The sequence below is a fragment of the Limanda limanda genome, chromosome 18 (genome assembly GCF_963576545.1).
Source record: "Limanda limanda chromosome 18, fLimLim1.1, whole genome shotgun sequence".
NCBI lineage: Eukaryota > Metazoa > Chordata > Actinopteri > Pleuronectiformes > Pleuronectidae > Limanda > Limanda limanda.
Genome location: NC_083653.1, coordinates 21,511,833 through 21,530,965, shown reverse-complemented (window position 1 = coordinate 21,530,965; position 19,133 = coordinate 21,511,833). Strand labels below are relative to the sequence as shown.

The 19,133-nt window shown below is 39.5% G+C and overlaps 1 protein-coding gene across 1 annotated transcript; it reads right to left on the bottom strand.

Annotated features, from left to right (window-relative positions):
- Positions 1-1,105: 1,105 nt before the first annotated feature.
- frk (fyn-related Src family tyrosine kinase) lies at positions 1,106-17,397 on the bottom strand. The gene is made up of 8 exons (XM_061091729.1): positions 16,860-17,397; positions 14,121-14,242; positions 10,259-10,422; positions 9,953-10,121; positions 9,177-9,335; positions 4,666-4,847; positions 4,257-4,422; positions 1,106-4,084 (listed from the first exon to the last, which is right to left on the bottom strand). The coding sequence occupies exons 1-8, from the start codon at positions 17,246-17,248 to the stop codon at positions 3,876-3,878; spliced, it is 1,560 nt and encodes a 519-aa protein (XP_060947712.1). The 5' UTR covers positions 17,249-17,397; the 3' UTR covers positions 1,106-3,875.
- Between the last annotated feature and the right edge of the window lie 1,736 nt (positions 17,398-19,133).

Here is a 19,133-nt window from a genome sequence, read left to right as displayed (position 1 = left end):
TCCAAGGCCAGCCCCTTTTCCACTGCAGCAGAGCTCCACCAGGCCTGGTCACCTCAAGTCCCCGTGTCAACCAGGACAGTTTGTAGAATTCTGTCTCGAAATGGTTGAATTACATCACAGCCGTCGCAAATCTGACCTTTCTGTGTTCATTAAATGATCAATCTTTCTTCAGGGAAGCAAATTTATTTTAGTATATTAAACATAATTTGGGAGGGTTTAAGCTTTCATATGAGCCATTACTAAAACCAATGGATAAATTAGAAGTCAGGTTATAGGCTGTTGTTTCTACAAAATGGATAAGTGACAAGACTTTTGTCAGGGACTGTAGAGTATTTCAATATAAAGGACCAGAACACTTATTTTACGGCTTTCTTTCTACATGTGATGCATTTGTTCAGGTTGGCTTGCCATACTCTATTGCAAATCAAACAAACACTAAGTAAACGTCAGTCCTGTGTGTGTCCTAATAACTTGTTATCAGTGATGGTGGTCATTGATAGAGTGTTAAGTGAGCGCAGGTCGGGGGGGGGGGGGGGGGGGGGGGAAACAGACTCCGAAAGCGACTCTGACACAGACCGGAACTTTAATGAGCGTCTGTCCAGATCATATACTTTATATAAAAAGGTCCTGATGTTATAACTATTCAGTCGCGGGACATAATTGAAGACTAAATGAATCGATGGAGAGTCTTCCGCATCGCAATGCATCTAAGAATGGAGATATGTCCACAGCTCTAGTGCTCAGCACTGTGCAGGAGACGTGGAAGGAGGGAGGGCAGAGACTGAGTCTAATCTCCCAACCTGATTTTTTGTTTAAATCAATATATTTGTTTGACAGAGAAGCTGTGCACCAACACAACATTAAAGCACCCCAGAAAAAGGGCACTTTCTCTGGAGGAAGAAAATGTGATGTCTATGTGTGCACACGTATGCAGCTCAATATAAAGTATTGTAGCAACAAAACAAACATTGTGCCTTTACTTTGAGAGTTGTTGCCATATCTGAGATCTGCATTATCCCCTTGTTTTCTTATGTAGCAATATACCTCATTCACAAATAGAGTTTAAAAATTCAGTTCTAATGAAATACCACAACCAAGATCGTACTAAATATAAATCATTTATTTGTGATAAAAATAAAAGGATAATTATGTTAAAATACAGTATGATTATATATAAACACTGGCCTGGTTACAACATACAATTAAAAGGATGGCGTTCATGACTATGAACACAAGACACTCAAATCATCAGAGCACGATGATGGCTGGTACAACAACTGATATTAATGTGTTAGACATCGATCAACACAACATGTTCTTAGAAAGATTGTTGCCACAGATCTGAGAGCAGCTCTACACTTCAAACAGAATCAGTAAAAAAAAGAAGGAATGATCCAGTGTTGCATAGTTCAGTCACTGAGCCATTACACTGTAGTTCCCACATGAGTATGATTGAAAAAACATTTGACTGAGCGTGATAGATCATAAAAGCAGAAAGGTTAGTGTGCTTTGGCTTAAGGTGTAGTAGCATGAGGGCACCATACAGACCCTGGACTACCAAACACTGTGGCCGAAACAGTGTCTAGGAGAAAAAAAAATAAGAACCTTTGCGACAATTTTACAGAACATCATGTTACGCAATCTTTAACATATGTTTAAGGTGGGGTCAAACATCTGACAACAATGTTTGATCGACAAAATCTGAATTATATCAATGCAACTCCATCCAACATCTAAACTTCCAAGCAGCTCATTTACAGTAAATTAGATCATCCAACTCTCACCGTTTCTTTCGCAATAAATTAACATTTGGTTACACTGTGATAAACGTGCGGCTAACTGATAGCAACCAAAACTATCAACAGGATAAACAATATTCAGCCTTACATCAAAACACATGTTGAAGGGACATGTATAGTTAGAAAATGGTTTTTCGTTCTTTTAGGCATCTCAATACTGAAACATCACTGCTAGAAGGTCACTAACATGATGCTGGGGCTGCCCCCTACCTGACCAATTCAGTTTCTGCTGCCAGAGTTTTACAATCGAGTGTTTAGGTCAATGTCGTCCGAGGAAAAACCTAAGATACTTTTGTTTCAATTTTGGATGGAAAACTAAGGATTTAATTTGATATCCCTTAACATTACTTTAATCATTTAATGCAAAAGTTGTTCAACCTACAGATAATTCTCCAGTCTTTGGTTCCAGTTTAGATTTACCTCATTGTGATCGTTTTTTCAGCCAGAAAAGCTGTTGTAAACCAAAGTTGGTGACAACCTGCAGAGCTAAAGTGGACAAATTAGGCAGTTAAAGAGTCAGATAACTCTCTCAAGGATTTAAGGAGACCCAAAACAGAGCTAAAAGTATACAAACTCTACTGAAAATGAATGCTTATGTTGTTCTATATGCTGATTATGAAATTACTAACATGTTCTTCGCATCACCTTTGTAATAATGTGCAATGGCCACAACAGAAAAAAAATGCTATAAATGTAGCTTAAAAATGTCTCAAAATGCTGAGATTACATGTGGGAGATTCGTTTTCGCGTTGCCAATTGTAGTTTCTTACCAGGAGCAGGTCGTGGTGATGGTCACAACTAATTCAGAACAGACTGAACCCTACACTGACTCACTACCACACATATGGTGCGTGGCTAGCTGGTTAGGATGCTAACTTCAATAGAAGCAAAGATTGTTGTGTTCTACACTCAGTCTAGCTGAGGCTAATATTTATCTCGGAATGAGGTCATGTGATAGGACCCTGACATGTCAGCGAAGCCTACATTGTCACCAAAATGACCCAAACAGCAACTGGTTGTTTCCAAACATCTCAGACTAAAATGTAGCCCTGGAGTTTTCAAACTAAAACGGGGCTAGCAGCGCTTCCAAACTTGGATGCCAGGTGTATCCATAGCAGAGTTTACGCATTTTCAAACAAAAGTGTAGTAAGGTGGATGTAGCCTAATAGATTGATATTAGGCTGTTAACATTGACTATGTAGTGATATGAAAACTTACAAACAGCTACTGAAAGTTTATGCTCCAATCATTTGTCTGCATTAATTTTCCTCAACCCATGCACCTGCAGGGCTTCATAAAAACCTGGCAGTGTCCTTTAGCTTCTACTTTTCTTGTAACCCAAATAGAAGAGCTTCAAGAGAGGAAGTTATATTATGTAATGGAACAGAATGAAGCCATTTTTTGTACTTTGTCAATAAAGAGATTGGTAATGTGCTTTCATTTAGGGGGGCTGTAATGGGCTGCCAGGGCCAAATTCAGTTGCCTACATTGGAATAAAAAGAAAAAGATCTACTTGGTTGCAAGCAATACATATGCAACCATGAGTGTGCTGAACTGACAGTACCTGCGACTCACCTCAGTCTCACTATCTAAGACTCAAAGTACAACAGACTGAGAGAACATTAGTCACCCTCTCTGGTAGCTTCCAGTAAAGCTCTGCAGGTGGAAACAATGTGAGCTATGCTGAGTGCAAGACGAACAGGTTCATCGAGATGGATTGTGCTGCAAATGGTCTCTTCTATTTAAGGACTAACTCAGAGTTAGGCTCAATGCCCTGAAAGTGCATTCCTTTGTCACGCAAAGCGAGACCAGGAGTGTCGAAACTAAGCACACTTGGAAGCAAAAGCTTCCTCACTGGGTGCCAGCTACAGTCACAGTATTCTATCACATGCATATCATACTTTTAGATCCTTCAACTGTGTGCAACAAGAGGAATTTTAAATTACATTTCAATGAGTAACTTCATGAAACTGTTAGTGGAACTCCACATTTGTGTCCATACGAGTATGATTTTGTTTCGCTGCATTCAGAGTTTTTTGTTGTTTCGCTCAAATGTGTCCCAGACATGTTGGTTTGCTAATAGCGGCTGGCATCGTCATACGAGGTCACATCCAGGTCGAAGTAGTCCTCCAGTTTCCATTGCAGGGTCTCGAACGTGGGCCGGTCCTGTTCATTCTCCTTCCAGCAGTCCGTCATGATGTCGTACATGACTTTGGGGCAGTGCGGGGGGCACTGCATCCTGTAGCCCTGGGGAATCCGCTGGACCACTTGGAAGTTGGTCATGGCTGGAACAGTAACAGAGGGATATGATCACTGATCAAACAAGAGATTTCTACACTCAAGCACTAATGTGGAAGGTTTTGAGAATAAACTGTCACCAAATAAATAACAATCACACTTCTTTATGTTCAGTGAATGGTTTCTAAATGATTTATGATGAGGAGATGGGGATGGTACCTGGGTACGGCATCTGGCCAAATGTCATGATCTCATACAGCAAAACACCAAAGGACCACACATCAGATTTTATCGTGAACTTGTTGTCATGGATAGCCTCTGGAGCAGTCCACTTCACCGGAAACTTTGTGCCCTCTTTGGCTTCGTACACATTTTCATTCTCTTTCTAGTAACAAAACAAGACACATAATACAGCTTAACATGCTATACAGATCCACAATTTCAGGAGGCTGGATTTAAGAGAAAAATACCTAATGTAATAAAACCTGTGGTTTAGCTTGTTGAGTATTAATTAGGTTGTTATATATATAATATAATTTATATTTATATTTATATTTATATTTATATATATATATATATATATATATATATATATATATACAGTTTAAACTTGCAAAGTCAAACCCACCATGAAGACCCTGGCGAGGCCAAAGTCGGCGATCTTGCAGAGGTTGTTTTCGCCCACCAGGACATTCCTGGCTGCCAGGTCTCTGTGGATGTAGTTCTGCAACTCCAGGAACGCCATACCTGATGCAACCTGCGCAGCCATCTCGATCTGGTCAGAGATCGCTAGCGTGGTGCCTTTATCCTCTGTAATCAAGGCAGAGACATACAAAATGAGTCTTGGCAAGACATTTAACAAGCACTTTGTAACCTTGTTTAGATAAGTGCTATACAACTAAAATGATATGAGGATAAAAACAACTTAAAGACACTAAAAAGCCTGCAAAAATATAAGTCTTCAGTCTAGTCCTAGATATGTCGACAGAAGGGGAGCACTCTACTGTAAATAGTTAACCCAAGGAACAGCCAAGAGCAGCTGATCAGAAGAACTGGGGATCGGGAGTGGAAAGGGGGCAAAAAAGCTCAGATATGTTATTAGGGATCCGGTCAATTAGTAGTTTGAAAAGAAATAAAGCACCTTAAACTCAATACTATACTTAACCAGAAGCCAAAATGCACAGATGCAAGTACAGGTGAGATGCTGTCATTCTTTCCGGTATCAGTCTTATCAGTCTAGTGGCAGCATTCAGCAGCAGCTGCAGATGGGACCGCTGGCTGAGCCAGGGCATTACAATAATCCAGCCAGAATTGAGATAAGGCATTTGAGACAAACCCCAGGTCACTAAAAGAGAAGAAGGGCTTACGTTTGCCAATGTTTCTAAGTTGGAAATAACTGCCTTTCACAACTGAGTTAATGTGTTAACGTGAATTTCACAGCCGGTGAGGTGATACTGATTTTGACAGCTGTGATATATGACAATATCAGGGTGTATGTTGAATTATGGCTGATGGGGTCACCACACAGACATCAGCTCCTCATGAACGCTGCTCAGAGTGGCCATCACTCTAAACGGAAGTGACACTCACACCAGACTTTTTTTCTACAAGGTAAACTCAACATTTATCACAGTAGTACAATACAGAAGGTCACATGTGAAGCCAATGACAGGTCAAAATACTAACCAGGACCGAGGAGACTGAGGTGTCCTTCTACAGGGTTTTTATGTGACACTGAAAATCCAGGTCGCACTATGCCAGCATTTGACAACTTTCCCACTGCTATCCATTTATTTTACTTTCCCATCATTCTGTGCTGCTGCAACTAATAACCTTTCATCTTCGACATATTTACAGATTCCTTTTCAATAAATAATAAAAAAATCCCATTTTAACTCTGAACAAAACCTCCACCATTGAAGCAAAATTGAGCCTTTTGCAGAATGTTAGAGATGAGTTCCGAACTCTGGCTTTATAATTCTTAAAAGAAGTGAAGTTGAATAATGAAATTATCTAAAAGACATTAAGAAGAGCTCAGTGCAGTTTGACTACATTACTGTACAAATGTGCGCTCCGCATTTTAACTTACTCCAGTTAATACAGTTGTAGTGGGCTGCAGTATGACTTCCAGTGTGTCAGACTGCTTTAATTGAGATGAAGCTGAGCCTAAGAACTAACCTGACCTGGGAACTTAAGTGACACAATTCAGGAAACACAATGTCCTGTTTTGATGAACCTTGATATAATAGACGGAAATATACACCCAACAAGCCATAAATAGCTAATAATATAGCTGATGAACTAAAATATTTATTATTATCATCCACTATATCCAGTTAGTTTGGCTATTTAAAAGTAATTTGTGTAAGCTATTTAAGTTGCCTTATTGTGGAAGGTTCCGCTGCGAAGATCACCTGTTTTTGTTAACAGCATATCAAAACTGTTGTCTGCCCTTATTCTTTCTTAAATTTTTGCATCGGCCAAGTTTTAGAGCAGTGGTGTCAAACTCAATCACAGAGAATTAAAAACTGTGACTATGTCGAGGGCCATACAGGGCCAACATTTATTAAACAGGAAAGACAGGATATTGGATAAAGTCCAAAAAGAAAACATATTTAGGTAGGCAACATTCTTTTTTTAGGTACATGTGCCAGAGCCAGATGTCTTGCATCTCATCTTGGCTGCTAGTTCATTAATGTTTGGGTTTAGGTTCTGTGCTGTGGAAAACCTCAAGATGAAGTGAAGGTGTGCATCATAGAGACAACTGGGTTTTTGTTCATCTTCATCACAGAGAAAAGCTCCTCACACAGGTATGCAGTGAGCATACCTGGATATATTCACTGGAGTGACAGTCACTCGCGTTCAAGTTCATCATAACTGATTCGGTCAGTTCATGGTTCACGATGCGGGCCAGTTAAGATAGACATGATATTTTATCGTGGGACGGATATAACTGTACCACGGGCCAGAATTGGCCTGTAGGCTTTGAGTTTGACATGTCTGTGTTAGACACTTCGGAGGAACTCAGGAGCCTCTGACACTGACATTTGCATTCTGCGATTATTAGAGTTTAGTGCATGTCTGAAAGCAACTAGCTATTAGGATTTCCTTTTTTGGCAAGACATTAAAGGTCCTTTATGAACATTCATTTACATCAGATACAATAATATCCCCAGACAGTGCAAGTAAAATCTGTGCGTTCACATTGATGACTCTGAGAAACCATTTTTGATACAAGGTTCAGGGATAAGGGTTATTAAGTGCCTTTATTGCCTCTGTGAGCTCTTTGTCACAGCCAAACTACAATAACTAACTTCCTGTTGAATGATTGTGTCCCTTTTATTAATTAATTACATCACTCCTGTCCTTCAGCAGCTTCATAGGCTCCCGGTCAAATATCGAGTTGTTTTAAGAATCTGCTCCTCACCTTTAAGGCCATCTATAATCTAACTCCTCTATACTTTTCTGAATTCCTGAACATTGACACAAACTCAGGTCTCCCATCCACCTCACTGTACCACCTGCCCGCTTGAGAACAATGGGATCTACACCCTTCAGCCGCTCTGCTCCCCACCTCTGAAACTCCCTGCCACCAGACATCCGTAACATCAACTCTCTCTCCATTTTCAAATCCTGCCTCAAAACCCATCTTTTTTAACTTTCATATTCAGTCTGATTGTTTGATATTTACAACCTACATTATGTTTTATTCACTGTTCATTTTAATTATTCTTTTTGATCTATAGTTTTTTGTTCTGTTTTTAATCACTTTGTAAGGTGACCTTGAGCACTGTGAAAGGCATCTATGACTAAAATGTATTACTATTATTATAGTAATAATAATTATTAGTAGTATTATCCTGAGTTTCTCCAACACACACACTTAATTTTGGCAGCTGCCATGGTACATGGTAAACAGAGGCCAGGTGTATATACTTTAGTGTTTGTATCTATCCGAGAGAACAACACACTCTACGATTGATTAACTGGTGAACAACTACCCCTCCCATACCCGTTTGTTCTGGCACAGAAACACAAAGGCTTTATTGACACCCAGATCTACGCCTCAGGACAGTTTTATCTGTCTGCACGGAGTTCCATGGAGTTTTGGTAAGGTTTAAGCGAATGAAAGTATGCAAGTTATATTATTTGGTATTTGATATGTGAAAAAAAAATAGCTGACTCTGAATTAATCTTATGTTGATGGGGCACCACATATGCTATCCCTGTATTTCTCCATCCAAGCAATTTATCTCATATAAAACTAGAAGGGCACTCAGATAGGGCTGACCTACGAAGGCAAACGCCCTACGTCGCTATGTTACAGAAAGTGAAAAAAATTCAAACATTGGAATTAAATGGGATACTGGGAACTTCTCAACATTATTTCATGAAATTTTGTGTTTGTTTTGGAATAATCCTGTAGACAGAGACGGACTGAAAGGCAGACAGAGACAAACAAACAGCAATGAAAACATAACCTCCTAGACAGAGGTAACAACACCTGAGAATGGAAGGGAAGCTGTGTTGTTGCAACCAAGGTTTTAACATTGTGTCAACAGAACAAATGCAGGCTCAGACACTTCCCCTGCAATAACTAGAACTTTCTCTTAAGAAATTAAATCCCTTTGGTGCTAAATGTGGCCTTTGCTCCTCAACTCATTGGCTAAAATATGTATGGCTGCAAATAAAGTTTAGATTGAAAATTTAAATTGCTTCTCTTTCTCTGGTTTAAATCCCTGTATTGTATTGATTTAGTGTTGGGCCTTGAAAATAATATAAATTATCGCAATATAAATTTCAGTAGAAGCAATACGTATAAGAAGATTTGCTGTTACATTGATATATTGCATATGCATTGTATAAACACAGTGAGGAGATATAACACATCATTGTTCTATGTCATATCGTAGTCATGTTTAGCAGTTTGTCAAGTGTCTGTCAATTCTCTTCTCATCGAGAAGAGTTTAAGACATGAATTGAGATCATTTGTCAGTATCGTTCAGCCCTATACTGACCCTTGCCACAGGCAGATAGACTGATTTCAAAGAGCCGCAGCAGGAGTGTCATTGGACTCCGATACCCTTATAAAGCTGCAGTTGTAATCAGATGTGTAGATTACAACAAGGCCGGACTTACTCTGGAGGTAATCCAGCAGGCTGCCGTTCTTCATCAGCTCTGTGATGATGTAGATGGGCTCCTCCATGGTGCAGACTGCATACAGCTGGATCAGCTTGGCATGCCGCAGCCTCTTCATGATCTGAGCCTCTCTCAGGAAGTCCTCGGGATCCATGGTACCTTGAAAAGGTGTTTTGTGATTTTGATATCTTATTCTTTTTGCAAATTTAGTAACAGCTTTTGTGATGCACAATATGTGGTGTCAAGTTCGAACACTAAAGCAGTGGCAAGAAGGAGTTCAATATCTTATATTTGTCTTCATATATGGTCAGATCTTCATCTAAATTAATATCCAGACAGGGAATCAACAATATAGTCTTTCTGAAACCCAAAAGTGATTTTTATCAGATTTTCTCATAAGACAAGGTGCTACATGTTATGTCATATGTCATAAATGTCATAAATTCTTGTTTAGGTCAGTGCAGTTCCATCCACCTCTTAGTCAAAAACCTAACCCGTTTCCATATCTTTCAGAATGCTGCAGCTAACTGGCATCAGCAGAAAGATTATGCCATATCACTCAGATACACAATCATCAGCTTTCAGTGCATTTTTACTTATTATTTGTGTAGCACCAATCCAAAAACAGAGTATCAACAGCCTGATGACCCAGAGTAAGAGCGGATCTTTTGATGCTACCACAGTTACCTGAATGATTTCGGACAAACAGACTAAATCGGATTATTCCCCTGTATCATTTGCTGGAGGGAGAAAATAAAAATGATTATTTCATGTACCAGGTTTGAGGGTCTTCACTGCGACTGCTGTGGTTTCGTTCCATATGCCCTCGAAGACTTCACCAAACTGACCCGCTCCCAGCTTCCTCAGCAGCTTGATGGAGTTGCGGTCAATTTCCCATTGGTCCACTGTGTTGTAGGACATACCATACGTCTGTGGAGCCTCCATCTACAGGGACAAGAAGAGTTACCATTTACCAAGATGATAATTTATCTTCACACAGCAACAATTGGTGAACAAGGATGGAATTTAGAAACATAAACAGGGTGTGTTGACTTCACGTTGTACAGCTCTGTGTGCTTTACCTTTTTGCATGGTTCAGCCAGACGCACACAGAGGCCATCAGCCTGTCCGGAGTAATGTTGTACCAACTCCTTAATTGTTGAAAAGCATCTCGTCGTCGACACAAAGTATTGACCATTCTCCTTTTTTTTCAGCTTGTAATGCTTCACCTTCCCGCTGTCCAGCACTGAAAGACACATCAGCATCTAGGTTTGTACCCAAGAATCAAGACTTGTCATGTTGAAGGCAGCAACCTGCTGTAGTTGTAAATGAGGTTGAGGAGAGTAGTGAGACTGACCTAGGTCAGTAAAGTTTTGAGCCATTAAATCCAAACAGCGAATTGAAAGAGATGAAGGAAGCCCAGTTGGTGCTAATTCTCTATGGGCTTTTCACTATGGATGGTAGCTTTCACGGTTCACGTGGTCATTTGATCAATTACTTATAAGAAAATATTGTAAACAGTACAGTGGCTTATGGAGTTGACTGTAGATGTTCATTATAGATATACAAAAATTCAGTCCCTGTTAAATTATTGGCACCTCTGAGTGCAAACATGCAAAATTATTCAGAATATGGTCTGAAACAAATACAAATTAAAGGGACTCTTACCTTTGTTGCATTTTTACACTTTTTGTGGATAAGGTTAAATTGGTATTAATAAGGTAATGACACTCTAAAATGCAAGACAGACCCACCAGGAGTTAAAGCAAACAATTATTTCACTCTCGTAATATTTAGTGAAAACTTCAACCAATAAAATTCTTCGGACCGAAGGACCTTATTGGCCGACAGACCTGTCTGTTTGCTGCATGGAAACAGACAGGAAGCCCGTCTGCTTCTTCTGGCGCATTCGGGCCCGCGTCATCAAGGCGCGTCCTCAACTATAGGGTTTGTTTTGATTCCACGGCAGACAGTAGCGAGTAGCGACCGTATCGACCGTAGCGACTGACGATGGCAGACCAAAGTGGTCCACGGCGTACTGAAACAGCCGCTCCCAGGGGGAAAAACAAAAGAAAAAACACCGCGGATGGGAACGAGGGGGTGGGGCATTGGAGGAAGGAGGGATGATTCGAATGTGCTGTAATTCTCAAATGCAACAAAGGTAAGAGTCCCTTTAACCTAATTTGTTAAGCAAAAATGTTTTCATAAAATGTCCAAGGTTACTGAAAATAAAAGAAAACAAAATAATTTCTGCAAACACAATTATTTGTTTGCAGAAACTTTTGCAACAAGGATGAACTCTCATGTTTCTTGTAGACATCTACATTTGTGTAGCACCTCTTTGCTGTTAGTCTCTCTACTATATGCTCAAGCTCTTTTGAACTTGCAAGAGTCCTTTTTGATGTCAACTCTATCCAAAGGTTTATAATGTGATTTGGTCAGGACTCATCATCAGCCAGTTTTGAACAGTCCATCTTTTACTTTAGAACCAGGGTTTTGTGATGCTTGATGTGTGGTTTGGATGTTTGGTCCCACTAAGACTCAAACATTGTTTCTTGACACTAAATAACATATTTCACTCTAAGATGCCTTGGTAATCTTAGATGTCATCATTCTTTTGACTCTTTCTTTGCCGGCCAAATCAGAATATCATGATCAAATGCCTACCATGTTTTCAATCTAGGCTGACTATTCTCTCTTCATTTTTGTCACATAAAAACTGATGCACTTCATTCCAAAAAATCTCTAATTCAGCTTCATCTCTCCATAGAACATTAACCAACAAAAACTCAACACACGGATGTCCTCCTTGGCCTAAACATGGAGCCCTACATGTTTACTGTCCAGGCCAGTGGCACAGGCTGAAACCAACAGTCCAGATTGCTGAGCCTGAAGCTGGTCAGAAATCGTGCATGTGATTTTTCCAATATCGCTACAAACCTTTGCAGACACGCACCCAGTTTTTTTCTAAGCACAGTTTCATCAATTTATGACTGTGGAACTTCTTAATAAGATTATAGGCTGATCAATCGGGGATTGTAGGATCATCGGTAATTGAATCGTAGGGTTTGGAAGTGTTTTTTATTTTTTAAATTGTATTTCTGACACCATCTTGTCTTTGCAATTGTGAAAATAACATGCAAAGACCCTACTGATGCAGTAACATCTATCAATCCTAATCAATAATTATGTGCAGTGTACATTTTGTTTCTATATTTTTATTTTCACTATATGAAACCATTTTTTGTTGTTGAGTTACTTTGGACATTTCATGAAACATTCTTAGAATACAATACATAATAAAATAATTTACTTAAAAATAATTTCTTTACTGGTAAGGTGGCAGTGAAAATCTTGAGTTGTTGCTGAAATTTTAGACAGGAGTCTGCGTTAAATCTGACATGAAAAATAGCTGAGCCTGGTCACTGTCTGCTTTTCCTGATGTCCACATTGCAAAAAATTCTAAGAAATAGTATGAAAACACAAAGTTATCTTATTTTCCAGTATTTTTCAATTCAACTGTTTTCCTCACAGGTGTTGACCAAATAATTAATGCACAAAAACTGTAAATCAACCCATGGATAGTGTTTGTGAAATGAACTAGAGTGCCAGTGATTGATCATGGAAAGAATTTGGCTGTAATGGAAAGAGCAAGGCCAGTGAAAAGACAGATTAGATGAGAGAGAGATAAAGTTATCACACTGCTTTTATAGGAGCAGAGGTCTCTATTTATTTAACTTGATGACCTTCAAATCATCAATCATTTAATTGAAGGGACGGAACAAATGAATCACTGAACAGTGCTTGCCTTGGGAGAAGCAAAGAAGCACACAGGCAGAGGAATGCGAAAAGATACACACAAGAAGATGTTCGATATTGTCAGCTAATGCTATTAATGGTTGTTTACAGGGATTTTGAATCAAAGATAATGTGAAATAATAAACTTGTAAAAGGATTTGTCCATTCCCTCCCACACCAACTACATCTTTTGTCATCCATAGCTATTAATTAATCAGGTACATAAAAATCTTTTATCCGATTTTGTTTAGCTCTGCTTTTATCTATGAATTGCCACAAGATATGATGGAATGATGCAGTGTTGGTCTGGAAGGAACCCATTGAACTTTGTTATGGATCCCAATAAATGGGTGGGTCCAGGAAATTATGAATATTTTCTCTGTAGCTTTTCCCACATAATTCATTAAATCTGTGGAAGTGGCAAAGGTGCATATGCATGAATGTCACCATCACAATCAAAAGATTCTGAGTGACAGGTACAAATGAAAGTGTGAAAAACAAGATTTTCTTTTGACATTTTCACAGGAAATAATGCATGGACTTAGATAAAAAAACAATACAGGCATATCTAGAGGACTGTCTATAATTGTGTACAATTTAGTATGGCTTGATTGAATTTAAACGGACTGCTATGCGCTCTTGTAGTTATTTTATTTGCTGTTTAAATGTCTCTATAGCATCTGCCAAAAAGTGGCCAATAACCACAATGAAAATAGTCCAGAAGAATATTAAGAATCACAAAGTTGAGGTTAGAAAAGTGATTCAGCAGTGCCAGTTTAATAGCAATATCTATATAAAGTTAGCATTAGCTAGCTAATAAGCATATTGATTATACATGTACCCAACCAAGCAAAGTTGTAGCGCCAAAACCCTGACTGTATCAAATAGTGTGGGGGCATATTATATTATTTCTTATGAATTCTCCATTGTTAGAGAATTTGTTATTACAAAAGATATGTATCCTACAAGGTATGTGTGACAGTCCAAACCCTGATTGTTATTTCAACTTTTAGTTTGACAGCAGATTGTGTCATTTCATTTTTTGTAGCATAATCCTGCTTTAATGTTCATATTGATGAGCACTGGTTTCAGTTAGAGGTTTATTAAAAACTGATGTTGCTGATTTTGCTTCTAATCGTAGCTCACCTGAGAGGGAGAGCTCTCCTTTCTGGCTCTCAGAGTTTCTGATGAGGAAGGCACCATGCCGGTTCCCTTCAGCCAGCAGCATCTTGTCCGCATCCTGACGCTTGGTGTCGGGAAAATACCATCTGGAAATCATAAATTGGGCAAAGAAGGTGGTCAAGCACATTCCAGACATGTTTGAGTATAAAAACTAATAACTAAATGAACCCAACGGTTCCCATAATAATTAACTGAATAACCCTAAATATAACTAAAGTCATGCAACAGTATAATTACCTCATGTAAAAAAATTGATTGTATCAGAAAGGGGTCTTTTTGAGGGATTAAAAAACTGGTTCACTTAGACTTTCCCTTCTGCAAATGAACGGTATGCAAACTGTTTCAACAATGTCCCAACCAGTGGTTTGTTACAAACCCTGTTTGTACAAAGGCAGTGTTAGTACTGTGTAAGTACACCTTCTGATGCACCATTGCTCTTCAGCAGGAAGTATTACTTTATACTTCTACAAGACTGGTTGATCAGAGGTTCAACCTACAGCAAGCTAATGGTCACAAAATTAGAAGAACAGAAGCAGACAGAGGTTTTACCGAGCAGCACAGACTCTGGTTTGGGAAGAACTGAACAGAAGCAGAGAGCAAGGTAACTACAAGTGTGCAACACACGAGAGGGAAAGACTTACAGTTAGTGACGCCCCCACCCCCCTCCACTGTAGCCAAGAGTAATACTCATTGCTCACTGATCCCACAGCTGTTGGGTTTCTCCATAAGATTGTAAGGTCTCAACCACACTACGTAAAGCGTCATAACATCGAAGAATTACGTTATGATTTGATGCTTTAAAAATGAATTGAAAATTAAAGGTGTGTTTGGCAGCCTTTTAGTCAGTAAATGTAGATTAACAATAAAGATTAAAAATTCCTACATTTAATTTGTTCTATGCTTTATTTTCCAAGAACAGAAAGACCTAACAATTTTCAATGTGGAGGTTTTCTCAAACTTCTGACCAGTAGTGTATTTCTTTCTTCTTCTGCAACATTTGTTCTAAACTATAGTTCTTTGCTGTTTTAGGAGATGACTTAACATTTTTTTTAGTTTATATTCATGAGCTATTTATAAATATCATCACTGGGATCTAATGTCCTTGGGGTTGAGAGCCAGAGAAAGGGTTAGGGGATTGTAAAGTATTAATAGACAAATTACTATTGTCATGTTGATAACTATCCAGCATTATCCATTAAGGCGGATATTCTTTACTCCTACCTTGATATCAAATGATGCATTATACTAAAACCAGTACTGAGTTAAATTACCACAAACAGGGGTGGATCAGGTCCCCTCGCAGGCCAATCCGGCCCTAATTAAAAGTAAGAAAGAATCTGTAACATCTAACCAGAATGTTAGAGTCTTTACTAGGTTTACATACCTATCAGAAGTGTGTTAAAACAATAAATAAAATGCACTGATGTATTAGTAAATGAATCATTTCAAATGGAAACCTAAAGCCCTAACACTTTAAAAGAAAAAGAGGGAAGTGGAAAGAGGGTAAAAAGGCTTTACCCTCAGATATGTTTGTATTTGACAAGCAGCAAGACTCTTATAACACGGTGTTATGCAACACCCACTTATTTATTCTGTCTCATATCATGCCCATCCAGTATGTGACTCAAGTGAAACTATGACCAAAGTCAACCAAATGGGACGAGGTAATGAAAAACTATTTATCCATGAAAACACAAACAGGAACAACCAGAGTTCAGCTGAGCAGGAACAGGTTTGACTGAGGTGCACAGCAGGATGACAATGCACAGAAACGGGTTGGACATTTCTGTGACGTATTTTTTTCCAACATATCCATGTGTCACCAAAATTAATAGTTACCTCTCGAGTTCTACTAAAATAGATCAACATATCGAGGGCTTGGACAAAATATTCTATTGACAACATGCAGCTTAGATGATATTTTCTTGCAGAAGCAGTCATACACATTAAACCTTCCTTCAAGCAACAGTGTCCAGCACAAGGAAGTTTAAGTGCACTATTTATGATCTTGTGTTTCTGGGCCCTACCTTCCTAGGAATTGTTAACCTGTGAGCTTAGCCCTCCTGCTCACAGGTAATGATTAACCAGTTTAACCCATGATTGAAAACATCAGAGCACTAAAGCCAGAGAAATGGGGCCTGCCAACACATTTTACAGTGGATTACCTCAGTGGGGGAACACCTACTGTATATTTGTTAGTATAGACTAGGGGTGGGACAAAATATAGATCACGTAATATATCGTTGTCCTGACTCGAGATACGTTTATAGATATGCTGACACTGAATCTCGATATTAAGATATTTAGTTATAGGTTGGACTCGTCAGTTTATGGTTATTTTACATTGGAATGATGGTGCGTGTGGACATTGACAAGATACACAGTGTTAAAGCCTAAAGAGACACCAAGATGAGACTTGATGGACTTTTCTGGACATTGTTTCATTGGAGCTTGTCAAAATCTCAGTGAATAAATACACACATCTCTCACTTTTTCTCTTCTTCTACAGTAAGACATTGTGACGAATCGTTATATGATTGTCTTGCAATATATAGCTGACGGGAGAATAGCGGTATCTTGATATTATCGTAATCTTGGCCCATGTTTGGTATCGTGAGTTACCCTCTACTGTAGACGTTCCAAATTTGTCCATCATCTCAGACAGGAAAAACAAGGAGGATGATCACAAGCATCAATACTCACGGTTCTGCATCAATACTCTCCACAGGTGCCACATAGTTGGCGGGGATGTATCCTGTTTTGGAAGTTGACAGGCCGGTGATGGCTTTGGCAAACCACCAGTCACCAGTACTTTTGTCCAGAGCCTCTAAGATGTCCTCGGTTTGGAAGCTGAGGTCCTCCTCGGTGCGAGCGGAGTAGTCGTACAGGGCGATGTAAAAATCCCCCGAGTTGTCCGCCGGCCGCCAGCTCTTCCTCTCGGCGCCGGGCGCTGCGCTCCTCTCGGCTGCGAAGTTCACTATCACCGCGTCGACTTTGTCCCCAGACCCGCTCTCCCCCGCAGACTGACCCGGCTTCTTGAAACACGCCAGAAACCTCCGCCAACACGCAGACAGACTACTCTGGACCTCCATGGCCGGTCAATCACTGCGGGTCATTCTGTGTCGGGAAGACAGACGGAAGTGGTTTAGGGAGGAAATCCCTGCTCCGCGCTCATGATAGACGTTCCATTTAGAAACAACTAGAGGTTTGTGGATAATCCCAGAATCAGACAGCGAGCTGAGCACACTGAGGCAGGTATAAGGAAGTGTTTGTGTGTGTGTGTGTTTGTGTGTGTGTGGAGTCCATAGTTCTATTTTCCTGTGGAAATCACCTGCACCTGCTCAGGAATGGGGAGCGGCCCACGTCACCATCACTCAGGTGTCCTCTGGCGGCCGTGTTGGAGCATAGCACTGGTCATTAGTTATGCACTTTTACTTTAGGGTTAGAATGAGGGTTATGTGTGTGTGCGCATGTCTTTCTATAGTTATAAGGGCCAATTTTAGTTCAATACCATCATTGTAATGACATTTTGCTGGTCCTCACAAATTGAAAGGGTTATTTCAGTGCTTAGATTTATTTTTTGATTTAGGGTTAGAATTAGGATTAGGGAAAGGGTTAGACATTTAGTTGTGATGGTTAAGGTTAGAGTAAGGGGCTAGGGAATGTATTATGTCAATGAGTTTCCTCACAACAATCTGAGATAGATTTGAGGGTGCACATGCTTTTTCTTCTCATTCAAATAAACTGGTGCAGTCTCCAGCTTAAACATGTCTGTTTGAAATGGGCTGTTTGCTTGGCCGTGTTAATGCTCGTTGCAGCTTTTTTTGTGAAACTATAAAAGGGACCTGCAGTAACTGAGCAGCGGCAATTAAAGTGAACATGCTGTTGCAATGGACAAACAACTGTTCTCAAGATATGCGGTCTACGCAGACACTCTTTTAAAGACATGGTAAAACGATGTGTCATTCATTGTTGTGTGTGTGTGTTTGTTGTTGGCTAAATGTGGAGACTAAAATCCCCTAATTGGGGTCAAAAGCTCTGTCCCCATTCAGGAAAAATGTAATATGGAATAACAACATTGCAATAAATCGTAAAAAAAAGGTCAAGGTGCAAGACTGTGTATAAAATTACAGTGAAGGAACTATGCATTCCATAAACCATGCAAATGATCCCTTGCCAAAGACTTCAAGCAAGCTTCTTTTTTAATTTAACATTGTTGTTAGTGTAGTTCTAATAGTAGTAGTTCTAAAATAATTTTTTATGCCTGGTGTCGGTAAAATATGTAATAAGAATAGAGCAGCACAGTCAAGCACAAACTGCAGTAAAGTTGCTTGATGTAACATGGTCATTAAATGTGCTCTTTCACCTGAAAGTATCAATACTAAATTGCAAAATAAACTGTTAAAATGTATTGTTGGATTGTCAACATTGTTGTTGTCGTTGTTCATCATACTCATGCAACAATGATGTAATTATTGGCGCAGAGAAAATGTGCTGAGAAGTGTCCAAGAGTGTTTTTTCCTTTTGCAGATGAGGTCACTATATATACGTCTACATAGAAGGGTAATGAATGAGTAGGTGAGATCAGATGCAGCCACGTATTAATACCAGGTAAATGTAATCCCAATTTACAAACACATTAAGTAAGAGTTATTATATACAAAAAATGTTTGTCAGCAGTTTCATACCAAAAAATACTTAACACCTTGTACACCAGATATAAGTTAAAAGGGCTTTATCAGGGGCCTAGCGGCTAATGCTTGCTCCTGAAAGTTTTATCCTGCCCTGAAAAAAAAATCGATTGCGGTTAACAAATTCCCTTTGCGCACGTAAACGGAGCATTACGGTTTCGTTGCACACCCGGAAGCACTGTACGCACTCGCCTAACGCCTCTCTACCGCCTCCTCCTGGCGCACACGAGCTTCAGCTCCTGTCTCCGAGCGGCCAACTTCTTGACGATCGCGGGTCACTGGTGGT

What these genes read in the sequence shown, in the direction of transcription:
- frk (XM_061091729.1), bottom strand. Translation starts at nt 17,248, where the DNA reads ATGGAGGTCCAGAGTAGTCTGTCTGCGTGTTGGCGGAGGTTTCTGGCG. An exon ending in AGGAGAGCTCTCCCTCTCAG is followed by an intron (nt 10,423 to 14,120) that starts GTGAGCTACGAT and finishes TGTGTCTTTCAG; the next exon opens with TGCTGGACAGCGGGAAGGTG. An exon ending in GCCTCGCCAGGGTCTTCATG is followed by an intron (nt 4,423 to 4,665) that starts GTGGGTTTGACT and finishes TTTTGTTACTAG; the next exon opens with AAAGAGAATGAAAATGTGTA.